General features: G+C 39.0%; 1 protein-coding gene and 1 pseudogene across 1 annotated transcript in view; one reads left to right on the forward strand and one right to left on the reverse strand.

The window, feature by feature from the left end:
• The window catches only part of Map3k15 (mitogen-activated protein kinase kinase kinase 15), a 108192-nt gene that overhangs the window by 78957 nt on the left and 3221 nt on the right, over positions 1 to 26014 (reverse strand). The window contains exons 2-4 of the mRNA XM_013026501.1: positions 16321 to 16460; positions 12860 to 12883; positions 2317 to 2510 (exon numbers count right to left, since the gene is read on the reverse strand). Coding sequence (XP_012881955.1) covers positions 2317 to 2510; positions 12860 to 12883; positions 16321 to 16460 — 358 coding nt within the window. The remainder of the gene's footprint in view (positions 1 to 2316; positions 2511 to 12859; positions 12884 to 16320; positions 16461 to 26014) is intronic.
• LOC105993248 lies at positions 24403 to 25008 on the forward strand (annotated as a pseudogene).

A 26014-nucleotide genomic window follows, 5' to 3' on the forward strand; every position in this document is an offset into this window, starting at 1 on the left:
ATAGCTTAAATTCACTGTGGAATATCACCACAACTTCTCACAGAGCCAGCACTAATATTTGGTACTTAGTTTAAACCTTAAAAATGACTTATTTTGGTAACATAGAGGTTCTCTTACAAAGACCTTGAGTGGATTTTTGCAAGTAATTTTAAATAGTGATAGGGCATTGCTAAGTGTTAACTCATCAAGAAGCTGAAATGAGCTAACTATAGAGAGTAAAATTAAGCTGTTCAATTTTTTTAAGGAGGAGGGTAAAAATTATACCTAGAGGAAGAAAAACAATACATGAGATAGAATAAGAATAAGTAGTACTTACTCTAAATAATTATAAAACTATTCTACATAAATATGCATACAGTATAACCTGATCCAATGCTCATAACAAGACCTCAATTGACATTGGAAGAATAAAGTGCTATCCCACCAAAATGGTCCTGAAAAAGAAATACCAGTACATGTCTTTCATTGCGTTCATTTTTATTTCCTTATTTGCCAATTGCTATTATTGCAATAACAAGCAAATTAGCACATTCTGCTAGGTTTGTAAATTCTGTCATTAATTGAATGAGTCGTTAAGTTGGGTGGCAGCCACTGCCCATTTGGCAGACTTTAAAGGCACCAGAGCTATTAAAGTGCTGTTAGTTTAGCCTAATGAGTAAAAGGCTACACTTTAGTCTTATTTTCAAGGATGATTCTAAAAAATTGTTTTAATAAACAAGGAAATATAATGAGAGAAATTTTTAAGTAAATAAAACACTGCCTTGATTATGGATTAGGGACGTCGGATGTGTCCCACACATGCAGCCATTTCTACCTCTGGTAAACAGGAAAGATGGTGCTAATCAATATGAACTTGAAAATGGCTTCAAAGTACTTGCTAGCATTGGAATCAAGATAGACTTTATACTTCTGTTCAGTAGGCACTGGACTAAAATCTTACATGTCATTCCTGTTGTAAATATGTTTAAAGATACGCATCAATTCTCAGTAGCCACTGCCACCCATGAGGTAGACTCCACCAAGGTGTTTGCACCCCTTGTTAATTAAACCATATTAAAAATGTTACTTTCCTCCTGATACACAATCACACTGATGGAGAAACGAACTCAAACCCAAGTCTTCAGCAGATTCAAACAGACCCAAAAATATGGTATTGGGAGAGCTTTTTCTCTCAACTTTACTAACATGTTTTGTGGTAAGACAATAGTAAGGTGTGACCAAATAAAGTTTGGCAGGAATATTCTCCAAACAGTCCCTCCTTTGTTTTCTGCACTGACATGTGGTCACACAGGTATAGGTTTCCAGTCTTTGTTTTCCTATTAAGGTCTCTAGAAAAAAGTCTGCGTCCAGTGAAGAGGAGGAAGGATTTAAAAAAAAGAGAGAGAGATAGCAGACTGTTAACAAGTGTGAATCTCATGCCAATACTTCAGTAGCAACTCTCCATGTTTCAGGGTGCCATGATTTGAGCCAAAGCATGACATGAGGTCCTTGACATTTCATTAGATGTCAATTCTGCTAGTTCCTTGGTTTTCATTTGTTTTGGAAGGAGAAATCCTTGTGATAAATTTACAGGGAGTAAATCCCTTAAATTCACTGCAAACACAATGATAGGATCCTTTGGTTACAGAGAATAACTTTTCTGCCTTTAACTTTCAGAATAAGGATATTGAAGGTATGGAATCTGAAACACTGAGGCACGAAGAGGGAAATGACTTTTCTAAGGCTGCCCAGCTAGGAATCATCAACGTTAGGATCCACATTCAAACCTATCTACCTTGGAATATTTCATGCCACCTCTGATATAAACGTAAAGAGAACACATTACAAGACATCCTGAGGTGAGAATAGTGGCAGCTTGTCTCAATGCACACAAGTTCTCATAGCACAAGAATGTAAGGTCAGAATGATCTTACTCTGACATTTTAGAACCTCAGTAATTGAAGGAGTATAAAGTCATGGTCAGACGTGATCTTGAAACTTGAAATCTCAGTGTTGAAAGATGTCATTAAAAACAATTACTAACTTAACTTCCTTGGTTTTTACGGGAGAAAACAGAGAGAAGAAGAGTTATATATGGAAGTTACAAAAAGAAAAAGAGCTAAACACAGGCCCAATTATGAGCCCCTAATTCCAGTTCTATTCTCTTTTGGCTTGACTTCAATGACAGCTTGGTGAGATAACAAAGGAGTAATAAAGAGATTCCAGGATGATTCTGTCAAGGACTGGCCAATGCTCCCCATTCTCTGGGAATCCTGATCATCTCTGCAACTGAAAGGAAATTTTTGCAAGGTGCTATGAGTGTCTGATGGAAATTACCATGAGGTGACGTGGATGTCCTTAAGGAGGCTAACGAGCTTATCCATCAGGGGCATGTACAGAGGGCCTAGGATGGTGTCCCAGTTGGGCTGCATATACTCTGAAGCTCGTCTTTGGGCATCACTTTCACAGCAAAAATAATCCGCGCATGGTGTCACGATGTAGGGGATGAAATAATAATTTCCGCTAGATGCCTGGAAAAAAAACAAAAACAAAAATGTTCTCAAAAATCATTGATGTGGAAGCATAGCCATAGCTTTGGATAGGTGGGACCTGGTGGGATAGGAAAGGAAAAGATAACTGAAATATTACTACCAATCTCTTAGGCACAAAACAGAAAAACACTCAATTTCAAATATTACCACGTAGATTATAAGTTTTTTTAAAAAAGACTTCAAATGCAGAACTGACCTGTATTTGCCCCTGAACTTCATTAGCAAAAGTGTCAGAGATTTAAGTCTCAGCAATCACATCAATTTTTAATACACTTACACCAAAAGGAAGTTAAACCCCTTGATAACCAAAGGTTACAATGGGGTATGTTGTTTTTAATTTCAGTATAGATAAAACTATATTACTTGATAATTTAATACAGATGAATGATTAAAAATTGTAATAAATTCTGATTCTGATTATAGGTGATCACACCTATAATCCCAGCTACTTGGGAGGCTAAGATCTGAGAATCAACTTTGGAGCCAGCTCAGGTAGAAAAATCTAAGAGACTCTTATCTCCAAGTAACCGGCAAAAATCTGAAAGTGGAAGTATTGCTCAAGAGGTAGAGTACCAGCCATGAGTGAAATAGGGAAATGAGAGCATGAGGCCCTCAATTCAAGCCCCCCCATACTAGCACACAAAAAATTGTTTTGTAGGAAACATATACTAGTAAATATGATTCATCTTAGAAGTTTTTTCAGTGTTGGGGATGAATCTCCTCCTATATTAAAAAAAAAAGCAACATCTAACTTCTCATCAAAAATAATAAAAGCCACGGGATAACACATTCGAAGTGCTGAAAAAAAGTCAACCAAGTACACTGGGTGAAGAGGAGTATCCCTTTAATCCCAGTACTCGTGAAGTTAAGGCAGGAGGATCTCTCAAGTGTGGCGCCAGTCTGAATATAGATAGCTTAGATGCAAAGTGTTTGCCTAGCATTCACCAGGCATTATGAGCTATCCCTAGCACTACAAAAGGAAAAAGAAATCAACCTACCCATCCAAACTATCTTTCAAATAAAACAAAGGTAGGTAAAAATAAAAATGTTTTCAGGTTAACCAAAATGGAGATAACTTTATGATAGCAGTTATCTTATAAAAACACTTAAGTATTTCAGGCTGAAAGCAAGTAATATCAGACAGGAATTTTAATATACATGATAAAAATAAAGAATGCTAATAAAGGTAGGGACATAGGCAATTATAAAAGACAGTATGATTTCAATCTTTCACCTTTCATCTCCTAACTGATTTAAAAGTAAAAATCACACACTTTTTTTCTTTAAAATACTTTCTTTTGCAAGTATCACAACAATGTGTGTACACATACTTAAAACAAATGCATTGCCGGCGCCAGTGGCTCACGCCTGTAATCCTAGCTACTCAGGAGGCTGAGATCTGAGGATCGCGGTTCAAAGCCAGCCCGGGCAAGAAAGTCTGTGAAACTCTTATCTCCAATAAACCATTAGAAAACCAGAAGTGGTGCTGTGGCTCAAGTGGTAGAGCACTTGCCTTGAGCTGAAGAGAGCAGGGACAGCGCCCAGGCCCAGAGTTCAAGCCCCATGACCGACAAAAACAAAAAACAAATGCATTTATAAACACTGTAACTATGTCTCTAGAAAAGATAGATAAATTGAAGGTGTCTACAGTTAAATCTATTTGTATAGAATTGTTATGTCTTAAAACTGTCAACAAATATTTCTGGTAAAATCTCATTTAAATTGTTCCTTTAGCCAACATTGTCTTCCCAAATAGCAAAAGAGTGTACTCAAATCCAAAGCTGTGAAAACCTGGTTTTTTGCAAGCATGATATATGCTTCAATTGATTCATGCATCAGCAGAGATGGATGAAAGCTTCCCTGAAGATAGGAGACCACAGAAGAATGAGGAGGAAGAGAGGAAATGCATGAACCCAGAAACCAGCTGAGTGAGTTTAATAAACAGGACTAAGGAAAGAACAGAATCGGGAGACTGAAGAAGGTAAAAATAATTCCTTGGAGAAATATCTTTCAGAAAACTGTACAAAACTTTGAAGAAATTTGACCGAAAAAAATTGGGACTAATGGCTACAGTTTAAAAAGCAAGTCATCAACTCCAAATGAAAGTGCAAGCTTTTAAGTGCAGTAATTTTGTTCTTTTTATTTTTATTTTTTGGCCAGTTCTGGGGCTTGAACCGAGCTTCTTTTGCTCGTGACTAGCACTCTACCACTTGAGCCACAGTACCACTTCTGGCTTTTTCTGTGTATGTGGTACTGAGGAATTGAACCCAGGGCTTCATGCATGCTAGGCAAGCACTCTACCACTAAGCCACATTCCCAGCCCATGTAATTTTATTCTTCCAAAGAGGAAGAATAGGTCCAAACATCTTCAAATGATGGAACACATTCAGTTTTTTGTTGATGGAGAAACCAGAAATTAAAAAGAAAAACAATGATTAGCATAACACATGTTCAATAGTGAACTAGGATCAGCTATTTCTAATTGTTATATTTATAAATAGAAACATCTCAAGAATCCAGCTCATTAAAACAACAAAGGCAGCTTAGTTTCCTCCAAAAAGAGGCATTAGAACCAGTGTTCTAGTCACATTAATATGGAAGCCATGATTCTAAACACTCTCCAAATATTTCCAATAGTGAGGTCAGGGGGAAGAGTAAAAGCCAATGTTCTCTGGCATTCTCAGGGTTAGGAAGTAAAGTTTTCAGAATATCAACACCAGGTAGCAGGTGTTTTACATAAGCACTCATTATAAAAGTTGAATTATATAGTCTTAAATGCCATATTTTAATGCCTGTCTGATATACCATCTAATAAATATATGTACTTAACCATTCTCTTATTGCTGTCCACAGTTAGATTTGAAATTTTAGAAAGTAGAGGTGTGGCTCAAGCGGTAGCGTGCCAGCCTTGAGTGGAAAAAGCCAAGCAAGAACGAGAGGCCCTGTAAGTACCATATAACTTGAATTTTTAAAGGTATCATTTTGCGATGAATATCTTTGCATATGGCATCTTTTCACTGTGGTCTTTTCCTAAAGATGGAGGTGGAAAAGTTTAAGGTCTTAATGTGTGTAGTCATGCTGTCAATAAAACATGAAGCAATTTACACACCTACCAGCAGAACATGAAGGCATGCTGGTCTCATTACGCTCTCAGCTACATTGAGAAGTATTTTGTTTTCACATAGGCAAAGTTGGGCAAACAAGAAATGCCTTATTAGTATAGAAACAAGACATCACACTCAGGCTCACCTCAACTTAGGCACAACAACATAGCAAAAAATTTTCCAGAGCCAAGGATTGAGTCCCAGCTCCACCCCCAACCTAAATGAGTGACCCTGAAAAAAGGGTGCTCATCTTTAGAATGGAACAATAGCTGTCAACTGGTGGTCCAAGCTTAAATATGACCACTTTACTAAAGTGCTTTATACATAAGGCACAGCCAACAGACCTTAGCTCTGAGTAATAGTTCTAAACTAGACCAAGCATTCTGAACCTAGGGCTTATTGATTCTTGGAAGCCTGTTAACTTGAGAGAAAAAAATCATCTTTGTTATCATTTGTCTTCCATTGAAATGTAAAGGTTCTTTCAGCTAGGAGTGTAGGTAATATACTCTAGTAGGATTAGCAAGACCAGAAACTTTGTCATTAACAGAAACAATACTTTTTATACCATATTACAAGTCTTGCAGACATCTCAAAATAACCTTTACAACCATAACTACTCCATAATTGACTTTCTAGACTTGCTATTTAATCTTATTAAGATGTTAATTAGTAAAAGAGTACATAGGTTGCCATATACAACTTTAAAAAGTTTGATAACTACTTTCAGTATAATTGGTCTTTGTAACCCTTTATATTTATTTAAGCATTCAAAACCATATTCTCAAAATCCATATTCCATATACTCTTCTAGACTGACAAAGGGGTTCATGCACCACAACACTAATAACTGCCACTTAGGACTCTGTGGATACAACATACAGAATGTCAAAGCTGTGGTCCTAAATGTCAGTGCTTCTCCAGTGGGTTTCAACATTTAAAGCTTTCTGTAAATACAAGGCAGTTCCCATCCACAAACAGTTGCCTTGATTCTCCAGGATGACCTTGGAAAGCAGAAAATGTTGGGGCTTCTACTCAGTTGTCCGTCTAGTTCAATCACGGCCACTAATCAAAAACACCTAGAATTTGTTCTTTGTCCAGTTCTACTGTGGATATTCCACACAAGGCAGCCAAAGGTCCAAGACAACCAGGATGGAAACACTAGCCAAGGGGCCTCATTTTACCAGCATGTACTTTTATTTATGGCCAGCAGCAGGTGGCAGTGGTAGTCAATGGCAACGCAGGGTTTACAAATTAATTCTTTGGAACAAATATGATAGGTAAGAGTTTATCTCAGCAGACTTCATAATGAGACTTTCAGCTTAATCTTCTAGAGAATATTTTAAGTCTGATATAAATATTTAATCAGCCAACATATGGCCTAGTCAGAAGAGGAAAATAAGAAAAAAAAAAGAAAGGCAGATGGAAAGTAGTTTAATATAACCCAGGATGAATTGGGTTCTGAACACTTTCAGAAGAACGCAGGGACTTATATCTTGTAGTATAAATGGGTCATAAAATCTTAGTGTAAATCAAAACTGAAAAAGCCCAGAAGAAGACTGTTGTCAAGAAAAAATAGCAAGCTAATGAAAAAAAATAGGACAATATTTTAAAAAGTTACCATATATAAAAAAGTCAATTTATTACAAAAGAGAATCCAAGCCAACATGATTCCAAAAAGAATGACTATAAGATTTAAGCTTCATAAATGCATTTTTCTCACTAGGAGAAAATATCTCAAATCAGTATACACACATGTCCAGAAAAAATACAGGTTAGTTTTTGTTTTTCAAAGATTAATGTAAAGAGCATTCCACATTGCTACTTTCTTATATTTATCTGGTCATAGGAAGAAAAGATATATAGAAGCTATAAACGATTTCAACAGGAGACCATGCTATTGTGCTGCTTCAAGGTAAATACCTATTTCCTTCCTAAAAACCTGTTTTAGTGTAGGCACAAATCTCAGAAGTCATCTCATTAATTGTCTATTTTATACAGGAGGAAACTGAAACCCAGGGAGGTTAACCAATTTGCTCACAGGTGATTACAAAGCCAGATAACTCTCAGGCCATTTCTGTCCCTCCCCAGGAATCTGGTTTGTCACTGTCACTTCACCTTCATTCTACAATATTTTTAAATAAATAAAGCTAAATAAAATGGCCAACACAGATGAGAGAAAAGTGAATTTTGTGACATGTGAATTATGTCTTGATTGAAAGGAAATCTGTGTTTGGCTTGGATTCAGAAGACATATTCAATTGGTAGGCAGAATTTAATGCTCATCATATCGTTTTTACATGGGCCCCGTTTCATCTGACATTATCCCTGTGGATATTCAAGTAGTACAGAGAAAAGTTTTACAAATTGCATCTCCCAAGGTATAAACAGGAACAAGACCACAGGCATGCAAGAAAAAAAAAAGTAGAGACACTTTAACAGGCACTTTAAGGTGAAGCAGAAACAATAGAAGACATATGTAAATGAAATACTCAAAGGATAGAGGCTTCATGTTCTGTATATAAAACTCTCCCTCACCATGTAATATAGAATGCAGACTTCTTGTCTGAAAATAGACTTTCTTAATGAAAGTGATAGAAAATCTTGATTTCTGAACTCTGAAATGCTAAAGGATATGGAAAAGAGAAAAGAAATGTAATTCTTTTACCAAAGGGTCCTTAAACACTTGATCATATTTAATAATTTGGATCCCAAGTCACAGAATTGAGAAGGCAGAAGGGAAATCCAGGAGAAATTCTGTTGCCCTTGAACTCAAGGCCTAACCAGGGGGAAGAGTTCCAGTATTGAAGACAACATCCCAATATTGCCAATCTCTGTTTATAAAAGAATTTCCAATTTCTTGGGATTACAAAGATAACCATTTAAATTTGAACAATGAGCTTCTCTTAAATCTCATTGACTTTCCAGAAAAAAATCACCTAGTCCAGAGGTCAAGACCCAGATTAGTTTTTTAATAAAATGCTTTTTAATAAGGTAGTTTTTAATAATGTGATCAGAGCTTGGAAGTTTAACTCTGCTTTTTACAAAACAACTGTGAACTCTGGCTTTAGGACATGACAAAGGAAATTAAGATCTAGTGTTCTTTCAACAATTACTTCTATAAGTATTGTGTAGAATACCTCTTTTTTTGGGGGGGGTCCGGTTGTGGGGCCTGAACTCTGGGCCTGGGCGCTGTCCCTCAGCTCTTCAGCTCAAGGCTAGCACTCTACCACTTGAGCCACAGCGCCACTTCCGGCTTTTTTCTTTTTGCTTATGTGGTGCTGAGGAATCGAACCCAGGGCCTCAGGCATGCAAGGCAAGCGCTCTACCACTGAGCCAACTTCCCAGCCCTAGAATACCTCTTAATGCAGTAAAAAATTCCAAGCATATCCTACAAAATTAAGAAAAATGAGGGAAGGGTTGGGTTTGGAGGAATAGGTGAGAATGGTGAGAGGGGTGACACTCATCAAGATGCATTGCATTCATAAACTGCATTGCTGAATGGCAACTCCTTTGTATAACTACTTAAACACAATAAAAATATATTTGAAAAGAACAGCAATATGTCACTGAGTTTCACCAGTTGTAGCAAATGTATTGTTCAGGTATAAGAGGTGGATAATAATTATGCATATATGAGGAATATGCAGGAAATTTTCCTTCTGCCTCTCAATTTCACTGTAAGTAAACTTTTTTTCAAATCATAGTCAATTTAAAATAACAAAAAGTAAGTGGGAAAGACTCTGATAAGGGACTTTTATATATATATATATATATATATATATGAGAGAGAGAGAGAGAGAGAGAGAACTCCTAGCTGGGCACCTGTTGCTCACACCTATGTTCATAGCTACTCTAGAAGAAGCAATCTAGAGGCTCATGGTTCAAAGCTGACCCAAGTAGAAAAGTCCAAGAGACTCTTATCTCCAATTAATCAGTGAAAGGCTAGACTAAAGGTTTGGAGCAAATGGTAGAGTAAAAAGTTGAGCAAGAGCGCAACGTCCTGAGTTCAAAGCCTGGTATCAGCACAAAAACAAAATCAAAAACAAAAAATAACTTTTGTAATTACATAATAAGCACACAACCCAATTTAAAATGATAGAAATACTTGGATAGAATGTTCACTAAAATGATTATGGATGGCTACTACGAATACAAAAAGATATTCAAAATCAGTGGTCACCAGGGAAATCAAATTAAAACTACCCTGAGCTATTACTTCATACTCATTAAGATAGCTGCAATAAAAAGAGAAAACACAAAGCATTTGTGCTGATATGAAGAAACTCCATGTCTCAATGTTGCCAATGTAAAATACTATAGCCATTGTGAAAACATTTGGGCAGTTTCTTAAGAACTTGAAATCATATTTACCATATAACCCAGCAATTCTATTCCAAGAGGAATAAAAATGTCTACACAAAGCCTTGTACTTCAATGTTCATAGAAATATTATTCATAGTAGCGAAAAGTAGAAACATCCTTAATGTCCGTCACTGGGAAATGGATAAATAAAAAGTGGGATATATACATAAATACACGCACACACACACACACACACACACACACACACACACACACACACACAGTAGAATGCCATACAACAAAACAAAACTACTGCTTGGATGAATTTCAAAAACATTATGCTAAATAAAGAAGACAAAAGAGACTTCATTTCATATGGTTCTATTCATATGAAGAGCCCTGAAAACACAAAGGAAGCCAGAATGGCTGTGAGTGGCCCAGTCTGAAGTCCAAAGGTTCACTTCTCATCCTTTACATCTCCATTAAGCAACTGCTCCTAGAAATGGAGATAAACATGCCCACCCCATATTGAATGAAGCTAACTTCAATACATCATCAGGCACAATTCCAGCTCTAGCAAAAAGACTCCCTGCAGACAGACCTCAGAGCACCTTGGGTTTTTACATATTCACAAATCACCTCAAACATATGGCTACAAGTTCAGGGTGTGACATTTATCTGTAGCAGGCCCAGCTTGCAAAATATTAAGAGTTCACTAATTATCACTGTTTTGCTCATGTACATGTGCACATGTATGTGTGTTTTTAATCTCTCCAATGATTACAAAATCAACAATTCCATCAGATTCTCTGGGTTCATTCAATCTAGGCCTCCAATTTCAGGTTTAGTTCAATTCACATATAGGAGACAACTGAGTAAACTCTCCTTAAAAGTTAACTGATTTACTTTGACATTCTGTTTTAATGTTTAATCACTATTAGCTGCAAGCTGTCCATTCTGCTGATGCAAACTATTTTTGTTTGCCCTACTGCCATCCCATCTGGTGTAGAAAAAGTAACTGTCTCCTTACTTCTCGAAAGAACATAATATTGGAGGATGATCATTAAAATACCTTCCTAGGTTTATTTTCTTTGAGCCTTTCCTAGTTGGTGCTATTTTCTATCTTTCACATCACCTAAGGTCCTGTTCTTAATTCTTCAGAATGCTCTAATACTATCATATCTTGTCAAACATGATAACCAATCCTGGGCACTGAATTCTAATGCAGTGCCAAGTATAGCAGAGACTGCAGTTGCCAAATCATGTAGAATAAATTCATTCTCAACAAACAAACGAACAAACAAAACACCCAGGAAGAATGATGCCGAGGTATGTTTAGGAATATTATGAATGTTAGAGGACATCCTGGGTGTTTAGGAGGGAGAATGTTCCAGAAGGGCGAATATATAATGAATTAAAATAGAATTCACTACTTAGTGTAATATAGCACTTTGTTGCCTCTTCCTTTGTCTCCCCTTACCATCCCTGCCTTACCATCCCCCCCCATGTTATAGTTCATCAACCCCTTGTTAATCTGTGCTCCAATGGTAATCACATGATCTATACCAACTGCTGTTTCTAGAATGTCATCTTCTGGTGGGGGAAGAGGGTCAAGGCTTTCACCTCAGGTGAGAAGCAAAACGGGAGTCCTGAGCCCCTCAACTGTAGGGAGCAGTGGGGATGTGACTTGGGCAAAAGTGTAAAATCATATGAAGCCCCTACTGTCCGAGATTGGCTGCCCTGTTGAGAATTTCTCCTCCTGGATCCTTTATTGCCTGAACTTTAGGACCACAAATGGAATACAAGAAGTAGTAGGAATGCTTCCTTTCTAGAAGATTCAATGGGAAAGAAGCTAAGGCCCAAAGGTTAAGTAAGGGCTTGCCCTGAGTCTAGGTCATGGTTAATCAAATCACAGTGCCATAGGTCTGGTGATGGTGGCTAGCAGCTTGGGGTGTATTCAAAAACACAAAATAACTTTGACATAGTGTCTAAGGGCATAATCAATGTAGATGTCCTAGGGTGTTGATTGCATTATATTATTCAAATCAGCATGATGATAAAACTACACAACTAGGATTTTTTTTTGTCGGTAATGGGGCTTGAACTCTGGGCTTGGGCACTGTCCCTCAGCTCTTCAGCTCAAGGCGAGCACTCTACCGCTTGAGCTACAGCACCACTTTTGGTTTTCTGGTGGTTCACTGGAGACAAGAGTCTCATGGTCATTCCTGCCCAGGCTGGCTTTGAACCATGATCCTCAGATCTCAGCCTCCTGAGTAGCTAGGATTATAGGCTTGAGCCACCAGCGCCCGGCTACACAACTAGGATTTTTAAGCCACATGAAGAGACTCCAATATATAAGAAAGGAATAAGAAGGAACAGAAGGAACTGGAATTCCATTTCACTTCTCTTTAGCTTGTGACAAAGAGTTTCAGGATTAGCCCCCATATTAACTAGGATACAAGTTCATGTTCTTCCATTATCAAGAAAATTCTGGTAGGCAAATATGGTAGGATAGTGGCGCCAGCAAAAAGATCTGGTAGTCCATGGGAACACAAACCTAGCTCAGCAGGAAATACTGATGGTTCACAGTCTTAGTGAATAATGAACAAACACTTAGGGTTAGCAATGTAGCTCAGTGGTAAAATGCCAGCTTAGCATACAAGACTCTGGGTGCCATCCTCTGGCACAGAAAAAAGACAATATAGTTGTCTGAGCTTGCCCTCTATCCCTCACATACACTTCTTAGTGGTCAAATGGGGCCTGAGCTAGATTGTGGATTAAAGGACATGTAGTTTCTACCTATCCTTCTTACAAATACAAGCAGCAGGCATGATTAAAATTCACTCAGCAATCTGTGTGATTTTCTTCCAGGCAAGTATCATACTAACTTACAAGACTAAAAGTTAAAAATGCAATACTTACTATGTTTTTCTGAGATACCATATCCTGAAAAAGAGAAAGGAAACATTCAACATATTTTTAAAATTTATTTATTTATATTGTCAAGGTGATGTAAAGAGGGGCTTCAGTTATATAAGTAATGAGTATATTTCTTGTCAACCTTGTTACCCCTTCCCTCAATTTTCTCCTCCTTTCCCTCCCCCCAACACCCCCAAGTTGTACAGATCATTTCCAACATATTGTCTTATGAATATTGCTGTTGCATTGGTTTGCCCCTTGTCCTTTGTTTCATCATTCTGTTGTTCCCCTTCCCTTCACTAATTCAAATAAACATATACAATACCAGGGTACCAAAATCAATACAGTAATAACAGAGGATATACCATAGGGGGAAGAACATACAAAAGAAACAAAAAATTACATAGCACATTAAAAACAACAACAACAACAACAAAGAAAAACCTTTTGTATCCATGTCTTAGAGTTCATTTGGTATATAATGGAATTCTATGCTTCCATCAGAAGGAATGACACCACCCCATTTGTAAAGGAAATGGAAAGACAGAAAAAATCCTATTACATGAAGTAAGCCAGACCCAAAGAAACATAGGTCTCACGGTGTCCCTTATTTGTTATAATTTAGTGTATGTCTCAGATAATCTTGGAAGATAAGCAGAACAGCTCAATAGCTATGTACATATGACCATATAAGATGATGCTAAGTGAAATCAACATATTTTTAAAATGTTAATTCCCATAAAAATGGGTCAGCATTCCCTCCCCCATCTAGTGCCACCTTAGAGCAAGAATGAATCATTTAAACCCCTTTCTGAAAGCTAAATAGAATGAACTTCTGTAAAACCCACCTTCGTTTGATTAGCTTTAGATCTACTGGAGAACATTTCAGTTTATAAGAAATGTTTGCCCAAAAGATATTCTGAGATTCAATGTCAATTGTTAAATGCTCTGTCTCTATCCTTCTCAAAGAAGAATGTCAATGACAGTAAGAAAGCTCCTGGGCAGCACTGGGTTAAGATGCTTGTATTTGGAATCATTTCTTGAATGAATCAGTGTGGAGGCTGTAGGCCACACCAGTGAGCCTTGTACTTGTCAGCATCCTGACACCCCACTAAAACGATTTAGGCATGTTCCAAGTACAATGACAATTTTAGTCAGGTAACTTGACATGATGGTTATGCAGCCACTGACTATATCATGTTTTCCCTGAAAAACAATATTTTTTAAAAAGAAAATATAATTAGATAGCTTCCCTGTAAAATATGTTTTATGTATGCTGACATTTCTATTTTCTGATAAGCTGCAGACTGCTGCTTTTGGTGTTAGTTCTAACTTGACTAGCCACTCCCATTTTAGGAAATATTTGTAGCATTGAAAATTAAAGCCTTCCAGTCCCTGATACCATAAAATTGAAAAACCTCTTCTGGGTCATAGAACTTTGTAGAAAGTTTGACTAAAGCATAGTTGAGAAAAATATATATTGAATAGAGAAAATGCATTCGAATTTTCTGCTTCTCATTTAAATGTAGGCTTTTAATTTCATATTTCCCAAATTTGATTTCAAGCACAATTTCCTTCGTAAAAAAATAGTAAAGGAAGTCACTACTTAAATATATAAAGTAATTTAAATTGGTTTATAGTCTCTTGGAAATGACAGTGTAAAGTATACTAACAAAACAGTTTCTTTGTTCACTGTCCTGAAGGACTAATTAAATATAGAAGTAAGTTATAATTACAGAGCACATATCCATGTAAATTGTATCTGAAGCAGGAAATAATGTCAAATCACTACAGAAAAATCTAGTTAATATTAAACCTCAAAAAACACAAACATCCAACTCTGGCATAAAATTGTACTATTATATAGAGTGATTTCTAGTCCTAAGGCAGTTGATGTCTTGGAAGGCAGACTCTCTAAACCACTGATTCTCACCTCTGCTTGCACATTTGGGAAGCTAAAAAATTCCCATGACTGGGCCCTGACCCCAGAAATTGTTCTGTAATTGGTCTAGATGCAGCCTGAGTTTTCAGATATTTACAAGCCCTTTGAGTTACTTTTAAAAAGCAGTCAAAGCCGGGCGCCGGCGGCTCACACCTGTAATCCTAGCTACTCAGGAGGCTGAGATCTGAGGCTCATGGTTCAAAGCCAGCCTGGGCAGGAAAATCCATGAAACTCTTATCTCCAGTTACCACTCAGAAAGCTGGAAATGGCGTTGTTGCTCAAGTTATAGAGTGCTAACCTTGAGCTGAAGAGCTCAGGGACAGCGCGCAGGCCCAGAGTTCAAGCCCCACAACTGACAAAAAAATGGCAACCAAGGGCCAAGTGTCAGTAGCTCATGGTTATAATCCTAAGTACTCAGGAGGCTGAGATCTGAAGACCATGGTTTGAAGCCAACCTAGGAAGACCCATTATCGAGACTCTTATCTCCAATTATCCAACAAAAAAAATAGAGGTAGAGGTCTAGCAAGAGTGCAAGACCTTGAATTCAAGCCTTAGTACTGTGTGCATGGATGTGCATACACACACACACACACACACACACACACACACACACACACACAGTCAAAGTTGAAAAACACTACTATAAACAAACCAATCTATTATTCCTAAAATGATATACACAGACCAGGATTTCCTGAATACTAAGATATTCAACAATATTAGTATTAAGTGAAATTTGAAATAACATATTACCCATTTATACTTTATAAATATAAACATGCTTGAAAGCACTGTGCTATTTGAAAAGGCTTATATTAAGCCTTCTAGAAACTCTTAGTGATTACTCAATTGCACAAGAAGATAAATTTTTAATTTTGTTTTGCTTTCTTACTAGAGGAAAATAAATACTATTTGTCTATGTAAAAAAGGTCTAGTCATTTTGGTAACTGATCATTTGATAAATGATAATAATATCATTATTTGAGTTGAGAACTGATTTCTTTTTTTTTTTTGGGGGGTCCGGTCGTGGGGCCTGAACTCTGGGCCTGGGTGCTGTCCCTCAGCTCTTCAGCTCAAGGCTAGCACTCTACCACTTGAGCCACAGCGCCACTTCCGGCTTTTTTCTTTTTTCTTATGTGGTGCTGAGGAATCAAACTCAGGGCCTCAGGCATGCAAGGCAAGCGCTCTACCACTGAGCCACCTTCCCAGCCCGAGAGAACTGATTTCTATAATGTGTAGGTTTGGATGGAATTTCCATGAAGGGATTCAGAGTAGTATGTTTGCATTAACAGAAACACAATTTTTGCCTTCTGGTCCCTAGTTCAGGTTACCTACAAAAGCACAACACCTCAAGGAAGTCATCAGTGACAGCTAAAAGTTGTGGTGTAAAGGAAGAAACTGCCCAAGAAATTCCTAACTACTGTTCGCCAAAGTCCCTGTATTACAGTTACAGTTAAGCTTAACATATAATTCAATTTTTCCAAAATGAAATATTCAGGGAAAGTTGAACACTGCCCTTTACCTTCAGTGACATAGCAGTGTCGGCATCAGTGTCATAGTACAGAATCACGTTATTGGCCATGTCAAAGCTTTCTCGGACTCCAAGATGGTAGAAAAGGGAAGGCTGTCTGGAGATGTCACTCATGTCCACCACAGCAACATCTGAAATGCACAAGGAGAGAATAGAGTAGGGGAAGAGACAATCTGTTTATTTAATCTACTTGCTCCTGATTACCAAGGAAGAGATACAGTGATTTGTATTTATACCTCCCATTTTATGCCAAATAGAAATGAGGAATGATTTAAGGTTGCCCCCATGAAGTATAGGAAAAAAGCAGTAAGAATTAAAAAGAAATAAAACAGGGCTGGGAAGGTGGCTCAGTGGTAGAGTGCGTGCTTTGCATGCATGAGGCCCTGGGTTCAACTCCTCAGCACCCCATATGCAGAAAAAGCTGGAAGTGGTGCTGTGGCTCAAGTGGTAGAGCGCTAGCCTTGAGCTGAAGAGCTGAGGGACAGTGTTCCAGCCCAGAGCTCAGGCCCTATGACCAACCAAAAAAAAAAAAAAGAAAGAAAAAACCAATCAAACAAACAAAGAAAACAACAAAAAGCCCCTCCTCTTTTGAATTGGTGAGGATAATCTCATCTAAAAATTACCAATAGATTTGTTTCCTATGTTATTCTTCTTATGAAATATATCACATGTCCAAAGAAGACATCTACCTCATATACGAAGTATAAAGTCTAATTATATGAAACCTATGTACCATGTGAGTCAAATTCTTAGAGCCTTACCTGCATTGTTTGTTTGTTTTTAAGGCAAATATCACAGATTCATTCTCTTTTTTTTATTTCTTATTTATCTGTCGTGGGGGCTGGACTCTGGGCCTGCGCACTCTTCAGCTCAATGCTAGCACCCTAGCTCTAGAGCCACAGCACCACTTCCAGCTTTTTCTGCTTATGTGGGGCTGAGGAATCGAACCCAAGGCCTCATGCACCTGAGGCAAGCACTCTACCACTGAGCCACCTTCCAAGCCCCTTACCTGCATTGTTGAAGGCCCATATATCCCTCCCTCTTGTCTAGAGAAAATTATCCCCTTCATTGTATTAATCATTTCCTTGCACATATGTTTACATTATAAACTAAATTTTTGTGTCCCCTTAAAATTCATGGTTTGAAATCTAACCTCCAAAGTGATAGTATTTAGGTGTAGTACCATTGGAAGATGATGAGGCCATGAAGGCTAACCCTTGTGAATGGAATTCATGTCCTTATGAAAGAGGCCTCAGAGAGGCCTTACTTCATATGAGACACAGGGAAAAGGCCTCATCTATGAACTAGGAAGTGGGCCCTCATCACTGATCTGTTGATACCTATCAATACCTCCAGATCTGTGACAATATATTTTTGCTGTTTATAGGCCACCTAGACTCTGGTTTTCTGTCATAGCAGCCTAAACAGTCTGAGATAATATGTATAAATATGTACAGGCACAAACTCTTAAGCAGTATAGCTATCATTTACTTTTGCATATCTTTGAACTTTATATTCTTTGATTTTTTTATGCAACACAATTTGTATGCCTAGGTCTAATTTCTACACTTTCACTTTTGCACAGAATCTCACTGTATAGTAAATAGGCACAATTTTTTATGCACCCTGTCTGTGGAGATTTTATTCTTTTTTTCCTATTTCAAGCTACTACAATAAACATATGTTCATTCTCAACTTGACACTAAAAAATGCCCCTGAACTTATACTCTGTAGTAGAGACCTACTCAAATCAGAAGAGCAACTTACTGTATCAAAAGCAAGCATGTTGACATATGCCTGGATGCCATTTCAAAATATAGTATTCACAAATGGATGGGAACTTCCCCATCAGACAGTACATAGACGCAGGGATGTGTGTGCAAATTTACACGTGCACTTCTGAGACAGAGAGTCCATGAGAATACCAAGGAAAGATAATGAAGGAGAGAAGTATGTGGGCACAAGGAAACAAGGCAACAGAATGAAGCCACATCAACACCAAGCACTACTGGCCCTGTATGCACATATTGGGAGACAGAAGGCCAAGTGTTACTAAGCACTAGGACGGGCTTTTTATGATCTTATATATGGATTGCCAGCTATACAACAATTATTGTCCTGCATACCAAGGATAGAAGTGTGAATGAGATATAATTCCTTTCCTGAAAGAATAATGCAACCTGTCTCCCAAACCTGAGTTACACCTCCAGTTCTGGCTTTTTTCTGATTACCTGGAAATAAGGGTCTCATGGATTTGTCTGCCCAGGCGAACTTCAAACTGTGATCCTTAGAGCTGAGCCTCGAGTAACTAGAATTATCAGTGTGAGCCACTGACACTTGAGTAGTAATGCTGTTTGTGATCAGAGGATCTTTAAGTTAGGGAGGCAAATCAGAGTGAGGATGGAAGGATAGAACAAGAAGGGAAGAATGAAGTAGGAAGAGAAGAAAGCAAGTGCAAGGGGCTAGAAGTAAAATGAGGTGTAAGTGTTAATTTCATGATTGGAATAGCGAAAGAGATGAATCTGGAAGGGTTAGTAGTAGTAAAGGGATCTCAAGAGGGGTAGAGGTGGGTTTTTGTCAGTTATGGGGCTTGAACTCAGGGCCTAGGTGCTGTCCCTGAGCTCTTTTGCTCAAGGCTAGTGCTCTACCACTTTGAGCTACAGCTCCACTTTCGTTTTTTTGTGTGGTTAACTGGAGATGAGCCTCATGGGAACTTTTCTCCCCAGGCTGGCTTCGAACCACAAACCTCAGATCACAGCCTCCTGAGTAGCTAGGATTACAAGCATGAGCCACTGGTGCCTGGTGTTTTTTAACTTATTATAGAGAACTACAAATATACATAAAACAGATAGATAGTATAATGAAACTCCTATGCTCTCTACCTTGATGATTATCATCTCCTGAGCAGCCACTGCCGCACTGCCATGTACACCAGCCCTTTCTAATTATTTTGAAGCAAATAGCAGATACCATCAGAATTTCTTCTCAAGTATTCCAGGATGTGTCATTAAAAGATGAGAACGCAAAGAAAAATAAAACAATAGTGTCAATGTCTTGCCAAAAGCTATTCTTTTTTTTTTTTGCAAGTCCTGGGGCTTGAACTCAGGGCCTGAGCACTGTCCCTGAGCTTCATTTGCTCAAGGTTAGCATGCTACTACTTGAGCCACAGCACCACTTCCAGCTTTTTCTGTTTATGTGGTACTGAGGAATGGAACTTAGGGCTTTATGCATGTTAGACAAGCACTCTACCACTAGGCCACATTCCCAGCCCCAAAAGCTATTCTTTTTTTGCGGGGGGGTCCGGTTGTGGGCCTGAAATCTGGGCCTGGGCACTGTCCCTCAGCTCTTCACCTCAAGGCTAGCGCTCTACCACTTGAGCCACAGTGCCACTTCTGGCTTTTTTTTCTGCTTATGTGGTACTGAGGAATCGAACCCAGGGCCTCATGCATGCAAGGCAAGCGCTCTACCACTGAGCCACCTTCCCAGCCCCCCAAAGCTATTCTTAAGTAACCATGAGATTTTGCCCAGGAGACTGTCAGATTCACATCCATCTTTTAGAAGTTATTACTAATGAAAGGACAAATGCAGATGTTGCAGACACATTTTAGAATTCAACTGAGATCATTTATACCTCAAATGAGGAAATGTGCTCCCTACAGACATATGCTCAGAGTCAAAAATAACATTGCAGCTAAGCAAGTTAGATATTTTGTCCACATGATTGTTTGCTGGACTCTTATTACCTACCCAAATTAAAACAAGTATTTCATGGTGAAGTTATTTAAAAACACACACACACACACAGAAAAAACCGGCAACATGGGCTGGGAAGGTGGCTCAGTGATAGAGCGCTTGCCTTGCATGCATGAGGCCCTGGGTTTGATTCCTCAGCACCACATAAGCAGAAAAAAAAAGCCGGAAGTGGCGCTGTGGCTCAAGTGGTAGAACGCTAGCCTTGAGCTGAAGAGCTGAGGGACAGCGCCCAGGCCCAGAGTTCAGGCCCCACGACCGGACCCAAAAAGAAAAAAGAAAAAATAATAAAAAAAGAAAAAAACGGCAACATAGATGCCAACTCCATGGCCATGGTGACTGCTATGGCAGTTCATAAAAGGAAGCAAATGGAAGAAGACAAAGGAGTGGCGGGAAAGGGCAGAAAACAGTGATGAAGCCCAATAGCCTCCAATTGACATTTCTGAAGGCAACAGAAGTTGCTAGAGAAACTTGGTGCTAAGTAGATAAGGTTTTTGCGTGGTGACACAATTTCCTTCTTTTGTTGACCTCACCACCTCCAGAAAGAACCCCTGCTTTGGCTCTACTCAGGTCTGGCATAAAGGCTTTCCAATAGCAGTTAAAGCAAGAACAATACTGAGCGCTCGTGGTTCATACCTGTAATCCTAGCTACTCAGGAGGCTGAGATATTAGGATCATAGTTTGAAGTCAGGCAAGAAAATCTGTAAGACTCTTATCTCCAATTAAGGACTAAGAAAAGGTAGAAGTGGAGGTGTGGCTTAAGTGGTAGAGCACTAGCCTTGAACACAAAACTCAAGAGACAGGACCTAGGCCATTAGTTCAATTGCAAAATTCAGTCCAACTATATACAATGCATTGGTTTAAGTCATAGCTAGGAATTGTGTTAAAGTAAAGGGATGGGTGATCAAACCAAAGGGGTCAAGGCATGTCCAGAAGAAGGTGTTTCTCCTAAGAAAAAGGGCATGTTTTGTGCTCCAAATACTGGCAGTTACCAGGCAATTGACACTAGGCAATTGTCCTTTGGACAACTTTTGGCTATGAGCGATAGATGCCAAATGTAATTTTTTAAAAATTCTGGTCTTGGGGTTGGAGGTGTGGTTAGGTTGGTAGAGTGCCAATGAGCAGCCACAGGTACTGAGTTCACGTCCTGGTCTCAGCCCTAGAAAAAAAATCTAGTCTTTCTAGGAGCCAAACACACACAGAAACAGCCACCAATTCCGCTGAACAAGCAAATGGAATATTCCTCAAAAAATTAAACACAGCCAGGAGCTGGTGGCTCGTGAGTATAATCCTAGCTACTCAGGAGGTTGAGATCTGAGGATCATGTTTCAAAGCCATCCTAGGCAGGAAAGTCTGAAACTGTTATCTCCAAGTAATCATTAAAAAGCCAGAAGTGAAGTTGTAGTTCAAGTGGTATAGTGTTAGCCTTGAGCAAAAGAGCTCAGGGAGATCACCCATGGACTAAATTCAAGCCCCAGGATTGGTACAAAAAAATTAAACACACCTGGCACTGGTGGCTCACGCCTGGAATCCTAGCTACTAGGGAGGCTGAGATCTGAGGCTCACAGTTCAAAGCCAGCCCAGGCAGGAAAGTCCATGAGACTGTTATCTCCAATAAACCACTCAGAAACCAGAAGTGGTGCTATGGCTCAAGGGGTAAAGCCTTTAGCTAAAGAGCTGAGGGACAGCACCCAGGCCCAGAGTTCAAGCCCTGTGACCAACCAAAAAAAACAAAACAAAACAAAAACACCTAATTTTCATACAATCTAGCAATTCCACTTATGGGTATATACCCCTATTTCCCCCCGAAAAAAAGCCCAGGTATTTGTAACTCACGTTTGAAGCAGCATCATTCACAATAGTCAAAAGCAGAATAGTGCTTACCAGTGCCTGATGGAGAAGGAAAAGTGGACACTTCCTGGTTTTTTGTTGTTTTTTTTTGTCAGTCGTGGTGCTTGAACTCTGGGCCTGGGCACTATCCCTCAGCTCTTCAGCTCAAGGCTAGTGCTCTACCACTTGAGCTACAGCGCCACTTCCAGTTTTCTGAGTGGTTTACTGGAGATAAGAGTCTTATGAACTTTCCTGCCCAGGCTGGCTTTGGAAGTAATCCTCAGATCTCAGCCTCCTGATTAGTTAGGATTACAGGTGTGACCCACCTTCACCCAGCAACACTTACTGTTTAATGGGACAGTTTGGATTTGGAATGATAAAGTCCATATAGTGGGATTTGCAGCACACAAAGGATTTTCTATACTCTACATGATACCATAATAGTAGATATGTTTTCCAACAATGTTTCAAACATGGAGAATGTTCAACACCAAGAGCACATACTAATGTAAAGTAATAATGTAGGGTGATTATGGCATATCAATGTATGGGTAGGGTAACTGATTGTAATAAGCATACTATTCTGATAGGGAATTCTGAAGCTCCTGGGGGGTAGGAAGCTATGGGGGAATCTCTATTTTACTGTAGACCCCAGTATTCTAAAAATAAAATTTATCTTGAGGCCAGGCACGTTTGTTCACACTTGTAATTCTCCATAATCACAACGTGGCAATCTAGAGGATCACAGTTCAAAGGTAGTCTGAGAAAAAAAATTAGCAAGATCTCATCTCAACTAATAGCTGAGCATGATAGCACATGCCTGTCAACTCAGCTACACATCCAACATAAACAGAAAGATCAATAACTTGGCCAAAACACAAAATCCTACCCCCAAATAAGTAAAGCAAAAAAAAGGGTTGAGGGTATGGCTCAAGTGGTAGAGTGCTTGACTAGAAAACTTGAAGCCCACGTTCAATATTTAGTGCCAAAAAAACAATTAAAAAACAGTAAGAACTGAGACGCTATCCTAAAATTAACAGGTAGGAAAAAGGGCTGGAGCTGTACCTCAACAGTATTGTACCAGCCTAGCAAGTGTAAGTCCCTGAGTTCAAACTCTAGCACTGCCAAAAATAATTTAAAAATTAAAAAATGAAAACAAATTCTAGGTACTAGTGGCTAACATCTGTAATCCTAGCTACTTAGCAGACTCAGATCTAACAGATTCATAGTTTGAAGCCAGCCTGGGAAGAAAACCCCAGAAACTCCATCTCCAAAATAACTAGCAAAAAGTAGAGCCAAGAAAACAATCAGAACAAGCTTGAGTCCCTGAATTCAAATCCTAGTACTAGCAAATAATAAACAAATAAGCCAGCCACCAGTGTCTTATATCTATAATCCTAGCTAATCAAGAGGCTGAGACCTGAGGATCACCATTCAAAGCCAGCCCAGGCAGAAAAGTTCATGAGACTCTTATCTCCAATTAACCACAATTAACCACAAAATCTGAGTTCAAGCCCCAGATTTGGCAACAATAAATAAACAAACATAAATACATACATACATACACACATAAAATAAATATTTAAAACTTCTTTTGTCAGTCGTGGAGCTGGAACTCAGGGCCTAGGTGCTGTCACTGAGCTGTTTTTTCTTTTTGTCAGTTGTGTGGTTTGAACTCTGGGCCTGGGCACTGTCCCTCAGCTCTTCAGCTCAAGGTGAGCGCTCTAGCACTTGAGCCACAGCACCACTTCCGGCTTTTTCTGCTTATGTGGTGCTGAGGAGTTGAACCCAGGGCCTCATGCATTCAAGGCAAGCACTCTATCACTGACCTACCTTCCCAGCCCTCACTAAGCTTTTTTGCTCAAGGCTAGTGTTCTACCATTTGAGTCCTTGCTCCAGTTCGAGTTTTCTGGAAATAAGAATCTCACAGATTTTCCTGCCTGGGTTGGCTCTGAACCACAATCCTCAGGTCTCAGCCTTCTGAGCAACTAGGATTACAGGGGTGAGTACCTGGCTTTAAAACTTTTAATAAAAGTTCTGGAGATAGATATTGGTGATAGCTGCATAAAATTTGGATAAATATCACCAAAAGGCACACTTCCAAATGGCTAAAATGGGTAGGGATGATATAAGAAGACTACCAGTTCAAGGCCAACTTGAACTACAAACTAAGACCCTATCTCAAAGAAAAAAAAAACCAGGTGCCAGTGGCTTTTGTTTGCAATCCTAGCTCCTCAGGAGGCTGAGATCTGGAGGATTAGTTTGAAGTTATCCCAGAAAGAAAAAAAAAGCCACAAAATTTGCCACACTCCATCTCCAAATCAACAAAAAGTCAAGTTGGAAAGCAGTAGTAGCAGATTCAGGAATGGGGTTGGACCCAGGGCTGAGCCAGGCAACCCCTGCTCCCTCCTGCCTCAGTGGATCATGCCCAGGATGGCAGCAGTGGCAGTTGGGGGGTGGGGGAATGACTGGGCAGTGCTGGTGCTGGAGACAATGTCGTTCATTTTCTACCATCGGCAACTTAAAATGTTGGAGCAAAAATGTTTACATTTAGGTCTTACATATTTGGTGCTGATAGTCGTGTGTTGCATGTTGTCTGCTGCACCAAGATATGCAGATCGAAGTGACTTTTTCACCTGATTCTATAAGCTGAAGTCACAGGAAGAAGTAAAAGACTTAAAAGAGCTGTTAAAGACGCATTTGTACCTGTTATCCAACTCTGTTTTAATGGTATGGAGACTGATATTTTGTTTGCAAGGTTAGCACTGCAGACTATTCCAGAAGATTTGGACCTATGAGATGATTGTCTGCTTAAAAATTTAGATATAAGATGTATAAGGAGTCTTAATAGTTGCAGAGTAACCGATGAAATTTTACATCCAGTACCAAATACTGACAACTTCAGGTTAATGCTGAGAGCTATCAAACTGTGATACAAATGGCATATTTATTCCAATATATTCGATTTCCTCAGTGGTATTTCCTGGGCTATGCTAGTAGCCAAGAACTTGCCAGATTTACCCAAATGCAATAGCATCAACTCTGGTACATAAATTTTTCTTGGTATTTCCTAAATGCTATGTGTTTAGATTATATTAACATAAAAGTGATTGTAGGCACTGAAAAAAAAGTCAAGCTGGAGTCATAGTTTACCTAGTAAAATGTCAGCTGCAAGCAAGCAAGCAAGCAAGCTAAGTGAGCTCCAGTAATGGGGGGAAAAAGGGGAGAGGTGTTATAATAGTAAATTTTGTCATGTACATTCTGCCCACAACTTTAAAAGTAAGAGCCAATAGAAGTGGCATGCCCCTTGAGACCCATGAGATGCTTTATTTCCTAATTGTGTCCACTTGTTCTTGTGTAGGTCGAATGAGCTTCTCACAGCTCACCTGATCAACCCCAGTACTGTTAACACATCAGATTCACAACCTGTCACCCACAGGACCACATAAAACAGCACAAAGTGAGTGGAAGAAGCACTGGAATCCAACCTTGGTGTGCTATGAGAGCAGGAGAACAGAAGCAGGAAGTGCCTTGTCAGTGATTTTCCCAAGCACGTGGAGGTGGGTCCCACACCAGCCCTTTGTGATCAATGAGACCTTCTGCAATGAGGAAAACCCTCCACATAGGAGCTAGCTGGGCCTCCTGAGCACTTCAAATGTGGTTAGTCCAACTAAAGAGCTATCTTATTTTACTGTATGTTAACTAACTGAAATGTAACAAGTTCGATAAGAAATGTACTCACTAAACTGTAGCCCCTCTGTACATCACCCTGACAAAAAAATTTTTTAAAGAAATATGATGCCTACATGATACTACAGCGTATTTATAGATTTTACAAACAGCCAAGTTACAGATTTCTATCTTTTTGGTGAGAATGCCCAAACCAAAAGCAACCCTGAGAGTGGAGATTAGGAAGCCAGGAGAGGGTGGGGAGATCAGTTTATTCCAGAAGCTCATGTATTACATCTATTGTTTCCCAAGTGTCTAAAAATAACTATAAGGGGTATTGAGAAATGACTAATTCAAGACCAGGGCAAGTTTAATTAAAAGGGGGTTCATGGTACAGCCAAGATACAAGGCAATGTGGATTCATAGTAAGCAGTGA

The sequence above is a fragment of the Dipodomys ordii genome, unplaced genomic scaffold, assembly GCF_000151885.1.
Source record: "Dipodomys ordii isolate 6190 unplaced genomic scaffold, Dord_2.0 Scaffold94, whole genome shotgun sequence".
Lineage (NCBI taxonomy): Eukaryota > Metazoa > Chordata > Mammalia > Rodentia > Heteromyidae > Dipodomys > Dipodomys ordii.